The sequence below is a fragment of the Mercenaria mercenaria genome, chromosome 6 (genome assembly GCF_021730395.1).
Source record: "Mercenaria mercenaria strain notata chromosome 6, MADL_Memer_1, whole genome shotgun sequence".
Lineage (NCBI taxonomy): Eukaryota > Metazoa > Mollusca > Bivalvia > Venerida > Veneridae > Mercenaria > Mercenaria mercenaria.
In genome coordinates this window covers 31,863,441-31,874,132 of record NC_069366.1, presented here as the reverse complement: position 1 = coordinate 31,874,132, position 10,692 = coordinate 31,863,441, and the positions used below count along the sequence as shown (strand labels likewise).

The 10,692-nt window shown below is 33.1% G+C and overlaps 1 protein-coding gene across 1 annotated transcript; it reads right to left on the bottom strand.

Annotated features, from left to right (window-relative positions):
- Window positions 1-1,443: 1,443 nt before the first annotated feature.
- Window positions 1,444-10,692, bottom strand: LOC123550208 (2-oxo-4-hydroxy-4-carboxy-5-ureidoimidazoline decarboxylase-like). Its single transcript, XM_045338642.2, has 3 exons — window positions 10,563-10,692; window positions 5,883-6,075; window positions 1,444-4,118 (listed from the first exon to the last, which is right to left on the bottom strand). The coding sequence occupies exons 2-3, from the start codon at window positions 6,073-6,075 to the stop codon at window positions 3,769-3,771; spliced, it is 543 nt and encodes a 180-aa protein (XP_045194577.2). The 5' UTR covers window positions 10,563-10,692; the 3' UTR covers window positions 1,444-3,768.

Below are 10,692 nucleotides of genomic sequence, written 5' to 3'. Positions count from 1 at the left end.
ATTTCTTTTGCTTCCTTTGATATTGAGATAATTAAACAATTCATCGCCAAGTTCATTCAGTTTCCCTTTCAGCTAACGGTATCCCTATCCTATTTCCAATTGTGTGTGATTTCTAGTGATTGCAGAGAAACAGTTTTAGAGTACAGTTGACTCTCACTGGCTCGAACCCGGATCGCTCGAATACCCCCGTTCGCTCGAACTCATCGTCTAGTCCCGATCTTATTTCTTATATATTGTATATTGTTTGTCTCCGGATGGCTAGAACACCGATAACTGGAACTCTCGAACTCCCTGTCTGGTCCCTTGAGCTTAATTATGAGGTAAATTACACCTGATAGGTCGAACAGACAAGTGTGTGCCACAAATCTTTTCATGATGCAATCAGTTCGCATCTCTATTATTGTTATTGTTATTGTTACAGCTTTATTCGGTGCGCGTAGTTTTAGCACGTTGTGAAATTAATACCTGTACAGGTCAAACAAATTTAATCAGATGATTTTCGTCCATTTTAATGTTTTAATTAATGAATTGTATGTTGCAAACAAAATCAGAGCAAAGAATGTCTGTATTTTACTTTAAATAGAGCTAACTGCTTAAATTACACATTTCACATTTCCACAGTTGAAATATGCAAGTCGGACAACTCAGTGAAGGACCCGGCAACGAAAGTAAGCAGAGTCGGCTACCGGAAAACAAGGAATTAACAGAAAATTAGACATTCTGTACATGTGTGTTTGATATCGAATATTTGTTTTAGATGAAAGTGTTAATATGCATTTATAAAACTATTTAATAAAAATATTTAAATTATTTTTGCTGACAATTTATAATACATTTCCAGATTAAATATGGGTCAACTATGTCATACACGACATGAATGTACTTTACAATAGCTCCGTATATAATTAAAGATGGCCGCCATACAGATGGCTCGAACTGCCGATCTCTCGAACTCGTTTTCACGGACCCTTCGAGTTCGACCCAACGTATGTATGTAAAATGTGTATTCATTCCAAGCTGGGCGTTGAGGTGACTCCATACGATAGACCAAAAAAAGTAAAAACTTAACGAACATTAAAGAAATTTGGTCTGAATGTTGATTAAAGACTATATATCTCTAAAATGCATATTTTGCATAGTTCCTGCCTAATGTGTTATGTGTAACGCCACCTAGCGGTACATGCTTTTATCACAGAAAATTTAATTTTTCTGCTATTATTACGTGGAAAATGGTCCGAATTGAGTATGTTTTAGGTAGAATTTGTCAGCATTTGAATTCATCTAAAGCATGGGTTTCGGTTGTATTTTATCCTGAAAAGAAAATCATTTTGCTCGTTTTGCACACGAATGCCTGGTTAGTACCTATAATCTATATTAAACAGAAAGCAAACTATGAGGTAAGAAATAATGTTTATTGTAAGAAATCGCGAGTAACTGAATCAAGGGAGGGATAGGAATTTACAAATGAAATTACAGATGAATAAAAATATGAATGATTAATTTTTGTATAGAAAGCAATTTTCAATTATTTGCAGCTTTTATTGACTGTCGGATAAAAAGAGTCTTTCTGAACTTAAGAGTTTCCAGCTCGGCTTCGAAAAGTTTATATATATTTACTGCAACATAAAAGCTTCGATAAAAGTTCCCTTTCTTCTGAAAGAAAATGGTCAAAGTCCGATAAGAAGAGAATAATATCCACACCCATAAGATGGTGGACATCGTACTGCATGTTGATCGTAAGTTAGGTTCTTATACAAATAAGCTGTTTATTATTTATCTAAAAATACATATATCTTATTTCAAAATTATAATCTGGCACCTATTCTTCCTTGAAATAATTAGAAAGTCGTACGGTGTACGTACGCCTAAAAACATGACAATTAAAAATCACAACTACTCCCAATTTAAATGGAAGAGTCAATGGTGTTAACTCCACTGAACAAAAATTATCTTTAACGAAATATAAATGATCACCTATCAACGTATAATAACCGTTTCCATAAGTAAATCGATGAGTAAACGTTAAAGCTCGTTGTATTCACCCAGTAAAGGAACCACTTTAGAATAATTATATTCTTTTTATCCGTAAATGAATGCACATTAACGAAGCTAAATAAGGCTCAATGACAATGTAAGGTAACACTAATTAGTATGTCATACTGTAGCATTTTGAAAGTCGGGTGAATGACTTAGACTAAAGAAGATAACACAATCTAATCCAACTAAATACAAATACAAGTACATTCGTCCATATCTTAGGTTAATAAAAATTGGAAACTTACAAAGATTTACGCTTAAGTTATATTGCGTATAAATTTAAGCGGAATAAGATAATAAATATCTATGCTGCATAGGTTTGATATAGGCACATCCACTAGCAACAAAAAGTAGACTAATTTGCCAGCTGATTTGTTGCGAATGCTGTTTGGACGGCTACAAAAATATAACTCCATAATAAGAATTTGTAGCTGTGTCTTATAATATTATCGTGTTTTTTATTTGGAATCAAAGGTATGCTTTTGAAACAATAATGACATTTTTATAACCTTTGTTATGCTGTAGTTACGATTTGAAGAGAAAACTGCTGATTTATTTCAAATTTTAGAAATTCTTTGACTTTGGAGACTGAACTGCAGTTTGTAAGTGTTGTTCATTAAGTTTAAAATACGTATTATGGCAATACAGAAATACATATTTATGCAAATAATACATAAAATGATAAACATCCCCAATCTAATTAAAGTGCTTGATCTTCTGAACGAAGGTATGAAGATGACCTTTATGTATATTTGGGCTTCCATACTGCTTTTTTTATTTTCGCAAATCTATTTTTATTTGAACCATTCAGACGACTTGTCATTTGGCTGAACTATAAAAATAGCGCCGAATGTCACAGGGTGAGAATAATGTGCAGTCGCTTTCAGGGCAAGTGCTCTCCGACTGAACTAACCGGCTGCCTGACACATTATTCTCCCCTAACGCGAACAAGTCCGTACCGTGACATATGATACCTTTCAAAACACGAGGGCGCAGTCATGATGTGATCGTCATAAGAATTATTGATACAAACATGAAACACCCAGGCTAAAAATAGATTTTCTAAACTTTCTACTTTCACTTTCAAAATGTTGAAAGCAAGGCTCTGATTGGCTAGCGGAAGGGTCGTCAGAACGAGTCTGTCAATAACACGTCTTCAGATCCAAAGCGTAGCGTTAACTGGAGATATACTTAAGTCAGATTGTAAACATCCCCTCATTCCCACACAAAAAAGACATCTGTTTCTTAAGCAGGAAGATGCTTTGCATTTTTGGATGTTTTGTTCTTTTCCTATGGTGAAATTACCAAAAACGGTTTATAAATGCCTCCTTTTATCTAAAGTACCTAGCAGTCGCTTACGGTAAAATGAGAAAACATTTAGTTAAAAGTAACGAGTTTTTTTGCGGAGAACAGGTTTGTACTAGTACAAAATCCAGGATCACTGGTTAGGTTAACTGTCAGCCGTTACATAACTGAAATACAATGTACTGTTGGAAAACGGTGTTAAACCCAAAACAAACTAACAAACAAACAAACAACCAATATTCATTCCGGCTAATTTAAAGTGATTATTCGACAAACGTTCTTGTTTTTTTACAAAACAATATTCGTGTTTGTATTATGGATGTCCTTTGTTACCAAATAACGTACAATATTTGGAAAAATAGAAGGTGATATGTCACAACCTTTCTAATAGCATTGACTGACAGATTCTACCAAACAAATATAGTTCTATAGTTTGGAGATCAAAGCATCTTCAACTAAATCCCTCAGTCGCAAATTGGCGATCTTTTTTATCTCCGTTATTGCTGTATTTTCTTCAACCGCTACGGAATTATTCAGTCTTCTTTCCATTCCCTTTAAAATGGATTCTTTTGTGTTCTCTCTTGCACAGACAATGAATGGAAAACCAAACTTTGTTATGTATTTAGCACTGAGCTCCGAAAGCCTTATTCTTTCGTCGGCATTAACAGTGTTCAGACCAGCACTGGCTCGTTCGATTTTTGACTCTGGTGAAAGTTTTCCAGCACGTTCAAGTTTCCCGCCAAACGGAGATAAGAGACGCAGAAGTCTTGATTTTCCTGTAAAATTAAGGAATATCTCACATGTTATTGGTATTTCTATCACTGAACATATATATTAATATACAGCTAAATATTTTATATTCGGATATTACGGTAAATTATAGTTTTTGATGTATTATGATGTAATTTTGATATTATGCTTTAAAAAAAAAACTTGGGAAAGACTGCAGTCGATTTTTCATTCTTGAAGAGAAACTACCAGACAGCTTAATATATCACAAGCTATGATTATATAATGTCCACATTTAACGCTAGTAAATATTGAATTTATCGTTCACCGAAAAGCAGTTGGTTTACTATTTATGTGTGGGGCTTTGTCGTTTCCTTTGTAATTACACCAATATTTCTATGTATAAATGATGTGACATTGCAGATTGAGACTATGCGACTTCTTTTATGACCATTATTTCAGGTTCATGCAGCCAGTCTGTCTGGTTTTCTTGTTATCAAATCACTTATATCCCGTAATGTTTTTCGGCGACGCCGTCTAAATTCGTTTTCGTTACCTATGCCACGTCACTTCAGTTTGCAAATCAAACTACTTGATAACGCATTATAGATAATTTATCAAAATGGAAGATTTATGCAACACTCTGCCTGATTGGACGAGAGTGTCAATTTCCTTCACTCTGTTGATTGTGCTACGCTGAGTGAAATGTAGACAAAGCGTTTATCCTAAACGACGCTGTTTTAAAGCTAACTTTGGCTCAGTATATTTAGCAGGAATATTGATATATCTCAACATGATAAGTAAGTTTAATAAATATGATAAAAACCTGTTCAAATACCAACATATATCAAATTAAAGAATCTGCATATCACATGAATAAGGGTGTGATAAGAGTCTTTTATGTAGAGAAGTGCTTTTTAAAAGATTTTCCTTGTTACAATTGTCGTCTGTATATGAAAAGGTTTCTTGCTTTTGTGACTTATTCAGATTGCATATTAAAATGAGTACTTGTTTGCTTTGATATATTTGTTATAAATTATTTAACAGATTTATTATATATGAATATTTTTCTTTAGTATTGTATGCAAATATTGAACTCAGTTGAAATCTGTTTTATTATATATATGCTATATAATGACTGAATCTCATTACACTGAAATAAAGGTACGCTGCATACAGTTTATCTATGTGATATGACTACGGTCAAAATTTGCTTATGAAACAGAAATATTGAAATAATTACGATTGTATGTTTTGCTTGACCTTCACTTTTTTTATAGGTGTGACGTCATTCCAAATTTATTTATATAGGAATTTGGGCCCTATTAGGGACCACTATAGCTAAAAGTAGATATGCCTTTCTTCGCATTAACCACTAAAATGTAATGGATTTTTATCAAACTCGATGTGTAACAATATCGTAAGGTCCCCTGCTATTTTGTTACAAATGGGGATAGGGACCAATTTAGCTAAAAATATAAACACGTTTAATGACCTTTTCTCATGAACCGCTTCATGAATCTTCATCAAACTACTGCTGTAATTATTCGTCTAAGGATAAACGAAACAAAATTGCAACCCTACGAAACCTTTGCGAAAAATTAAAAGAGAACCATTTAAATTGTTAAAGTGCGGTGTTTAGTTTTGCAATCTGAAAAATGTTAGATGAAAAATGAATGTTAGACGAAAAATTCATAAACTTCTTTCCTTATTACAATTCGCCGGCCACTATTTTTAAAGATATTTCCTGTTTCATGCTGAGCACAGTCTGTCATGATGAATAGTTAGAGGTGTAATGTAATCATACCAACCTGTAAGAGTAAGCTGATCAACGGCGTTCTCAAACTTTGATTGTAGATCATCTAAACTTGTGAACGGGTTATCCTCCCAAACCATCGCTGCAAGTAAGGGACATTTTTCCACAACATTTCCGAAGGTGTCTATGAAATCTGTGTAGCAAAGCCTATTCACCTCGGGTAATTTAAGTTTCTTCTTTTGCAACATCTTAAATAACAAAATAATGGAACACGTTTTTATATTGAATAAATGCAAGTTTATCGTCACCAATTAAACTGCACAACGTTGTATCATTATATAAAGTATAAAACATGGCAGAAAATTTTTTATGAATCTTAGCAAAACAAAACAATCAAAATTATTCACGAATCTCACGTAAAATGCGCAGTCAAATAAATGGGTACTATGTATATTGAACATGTGATAATTTGTCTTCCATGTCTGTGAGACCTGTGAGTGATTTGTGAACCGAGCGAGCGTAGAACGGCATAGGACCGACTGTAAGTTCATCTTTCCCCCAGACAAACCCGAAACTATTATGATTATATCCGGAATAGAACTGGATATTTTCTCAAATACAATAAAATTAATGTTCGGACAATCCTTACAATTTTCATCATTGGATTTATAATGAACTCGGAGAAAGTTTGTGATGCTTGAAGACTGTGCGATTTACCCAGTAAATTGTTGTTACTATTTTTTCTGTTGATTAAGTAATTGGTCATGTTTCACGAAACATCGGAAGATATCTCACGAAAATTATACCGTGTATATCTGTTTTAACATTTAAATCCCAGGACCTGTTTAACATATAATTTAAATGCTAAACCTTTAACGCAAAGTCGTTTTAGTAAAAAATGGAGATTTTATGTTAAACTGATCGAAAAATAATATTTAAATCACACTGTTTAGAAACAGGTGGTAGCCTTGTCTACAAAGCCTTGCTATATAGAAAGGGGAAAACAAAAAAGGCAAGTGGAAATGTAGGGTAGGGAATCTTTTCTAATAATTATTTTAGAAGAAACTCGTGGATATTTATATTAAAAAAAAAAACAGGTATAACTTTATCATAATTCCTTGCACAGAAGAAAGAAAAGTCTGGGTAAATAACTGGCACTTCCCGATGTTCTCTTGAAAATATAAGAAAATGTGTATAAAACCTTAAGCCCTGGAGGTTAAATATTGATCCTGCAGCATTGTGCAGTGGTCCATTACTAATTTCTTTCACGCCTTGCCTCTGGGATCAAACCTTTCCCCATCTGGGATCGCATGTTTAAGTCGGAAAAAATTTTTAATTTGAAATATTATTGCCTGAATCTGCAGGAAGAAAAGCTCAATTATTTGACACGAAGTAATGTGCAGTAGTCCTCTACCAATATTGTTCAAATCATGTCCTGGAGTCAAAAGTAGCTATTCTCTATATGCTTTTTCATTAAATTTGATCTACTGTGGTATTTTTGTGAAATTTGAAGCGTGAGTGGGCACTCAACATTCCCTTGGTTATAATCCCCCTCAACTCGAAAATGTGTGATAATATAAAATGTCTGGAAAATGAGGTTAAAAGATTTAATTGACCAGAAACAATCAATGAATTAGGAAAACTTTATTCAAGAAGAGTTTTGAAATTATAAAACATGACTTGTGTAAAAAAAAAATCAGGTAAATAAGGTTGTATAATTTTCTTTGCTAAATGAAGCGCGGCCACCGAACGAAGCTCTTATTGGATTCGTTTCATTATTACATACAGATATTAGACTGCCCTGTCGGAAAGTCTAAAACCTGCACTGTATAAGGCGTTACACCATTTCAAAATAAATTATTGGCCAGTATTTTCCCAATATAATAGCAGAGCTACTGGCTCCGCAAAGCGGTGCCGACAGCGTCGCATTGCGGTTATACGTGTGAAAAAGAAAATGAATAAAACTGTGTATAGAATTACTATAGAGTTGAAAATTCGTGGTACTTTTTTGGAATCGGTGTTGTTCGGGTTTCTTCCAGTACACAATGCTCATAGTAATTAATCAGTAAGACGTCAGTAGACGCTTGCTGTTTACGGTTGACAAAAGCGTTTCGCTTACTGCTTTGAACGTTGAATAAAAATGTAAATGAGCGTCTGATAATAAGAATTTAGTGCTAAATATATTTTCTACGAAGAAAAAAAAAGATAAAAATACAATATTTTCAATGGGAAACGATTTTCGTCACGTTGCCATAACTGAAATTTATTATATATACTTAAATTTGTGTTGATGACGTTGTGTTGTTATTTTTTCTGGTCCTTTAGGATCATGGAGCTCAATGAATATCCATGTAAGGTAATTTCGCATAAGCCGGAGCTAGGGGCGTGATGGGTGTTGCGATTTAATTACCACTTATGAACAAACTCTTATCAAACCGAGTCTGCCATTATATTGCTTGATTGCATTCTATGCTTCCAAAGGATGTTCACTCAAGTGACAGTTCATTAGTTCAACAATAAAATGATTTGTTAGGTGACTGATTCTAATACTTGTTAAAATCTCTTGATGTTCACGTCTTAATACAGCGCCTTTTTAAACTTTTACATTTTCCGACGTGAAGTATAGGACACAAATCTGAATTAAAAATGGCAAAATGATGTCCCACCTAATATTCCCATAACTATTCATCAATGAAACCATAAGACATATATTAGAGATTGCTTTTAATTAAAGGTATTAACCTCTAGATAGTACGTCAACAAAGGCAAAAGATCAGGAAGTTATTTCTATATTTCGTTTGAATGCTTTGAAACCAATTACTGAGAGATTAATGAAACACACGAGAACTAGTTATTGTCACTAATTGTTCCAGTCCAAACTGAAAATCGTTTGTAACTGGGTAATGAGGGCAATCTGCCTTAATTATGAAATTCTATAGATACGACAGTAAAGTAGGAATTCATCCATGGTGTACTTGTCAAGATGGTAGGAAAGTTGCTTTTTTATATGCAGAGGCAACCCGGGTTTGCTTCCCTTGATCTTGAAATAATTAAACAATTCACTTCCAAGTTGAGTTAGTTTCCCTTTTAGCTAACAGTAACTCTATCCTACTACCAACTTCAAGTGGGAGTGTGTGATTGCTAGTGAGAAAGACTGTTAAAATTGCACAGACATCGTTTTGGAGTATGTAAAATGTGTATTCATTCCAAAGTTGGCCTTAAACAGTATTAATTTATAGCTGCTTGATATAATTTCATTCCATTCTGTAACTACTAATCAAAAACTGTTTGTTTCAAAACCACTTGGAACCATTTTCTATTCATTTGAGTTTGTTTGTCCCATACATTTCAAATTTTCATTTTCATTGCTATTTTTATATACATTTACCACTGTGAGTTTAATTTATATTTTTCCTGCAGTCCGTTTTAAATGATAGACATGTTACTAGACAACTTATTACTTGTAACAACAGTTTATTTACTCCAAAAACTTATCATCTGGTTGTAGGGGCGTGACACTTATTTCTGCATAAACCATATGTGTGACGTTGGCTTTTTATGATCAAGTATAAGAATTTTGTAAGATGTATCTTTCTAGTGTATTTACTATTTGAAAAGACTCATATCACATCCATGCAACACAATAGCTTTTTTTTATTATAAATAGCTTTATTTATTATACAGATCAATTTGCAGGTCAACAGTCAAATTAAGAGCTCTTATTCTCTTTAGTAAAGACAACATTGCCTTATTTGTGCGTTCTTCAGTATGTTTTTAGGTTTTTTATAAAACTTATTGGTCTTGACAGATAGAGACTAAAATGTTATATTAATCTGTTACTTCTAGTTCTTATCCTTTAATTTTAAAAGGTCTTCACAAGTGTTGCTCCTAAAGACAAATATTAATACCTAACGGTTTAAGTCTGAAGGAATCAACATTGACTTTTTGTAATTGTTGCTCTTTTTACATATCTAGTCAGAAATTTTGCAATTGAACATGTTTCAGCAGTCGTTTATTGTAACTTTTAGATAGAAAACATTCGTTCTGTGAGAAATTTCACTGACTTTACATTGTCTCTTACGGAAATTGGGTATATTTAAGGTAGAATGTGTCGGCATTTGAATCAGTAAATAAAATATTGTTTGTTATAAGGAATCGTGTGTAACTGGACCAATGTAGGGGTAGGAATTTACAAATGAGGTAAAATCTGAATGATTATTTTTTATATAGAAAGCATTTTTCAAACAAAAATATATTATTGACAGCTTTTATTGACTGCCGGGTAAAAAGAATATTAGGTTACTGTCTTTCTGAACTGAAGAGTATCCATAAAATATGTGTGTTCCTTTGCAAATTATATATACAGTACTATGCACAAATTTAAGTTCAAAAAAGTAAATATTACAAAAAAGAACGGGCTTACAAAGTGCGTTTTATGTTGCTTGGTGCTTTTTTTGCTACCAATGTCAATTTCGTAGACTGAAATCAATAATATTCGTGGGAGACTAATTTTCGTGGATTTCATGGTTGGGTCAATCCACGAAATTTAATCCCAACGAAAAAGTAAAATTCCCATTCATTTTATGTTCAAAAGTTTCTATATTTCCAGATATTTTTCCAATAACCCTATCAGAAAGCAGATTGACTTCCTTTTTCTACATTTACGTCTCTTCTTTCAACAGTCAAACACTTCTAAATGTACAATTTTTTTTAAAATAAAATTGATATAACTCACATTTCTTTGCTGTAGTTTTCCAAATTAAAACCCGATATCAATGGTTAGATTAAACATCAGTAATCACAACATTCTCCATTTTAGGAATACAATGAATCGGAATATTTTGTTACACGGACACATTTCTCAT

Coding starts and splice junctions, on each gene's coding strand:
- LOC123550208 (XM_045338642.2), bottom strand. CDS start 6,075: ATGTTGCAAAAGAAGAAACTTAAATTACCCGAGGTGAATAGGCTTTGC. Junction 4,119..5,882: donor TGATCAGCTTACTCTTACAG/GTTGGTATGATT, acceptor TTAATTTTACAG/GAAAATCAAGACTTCTGCGT.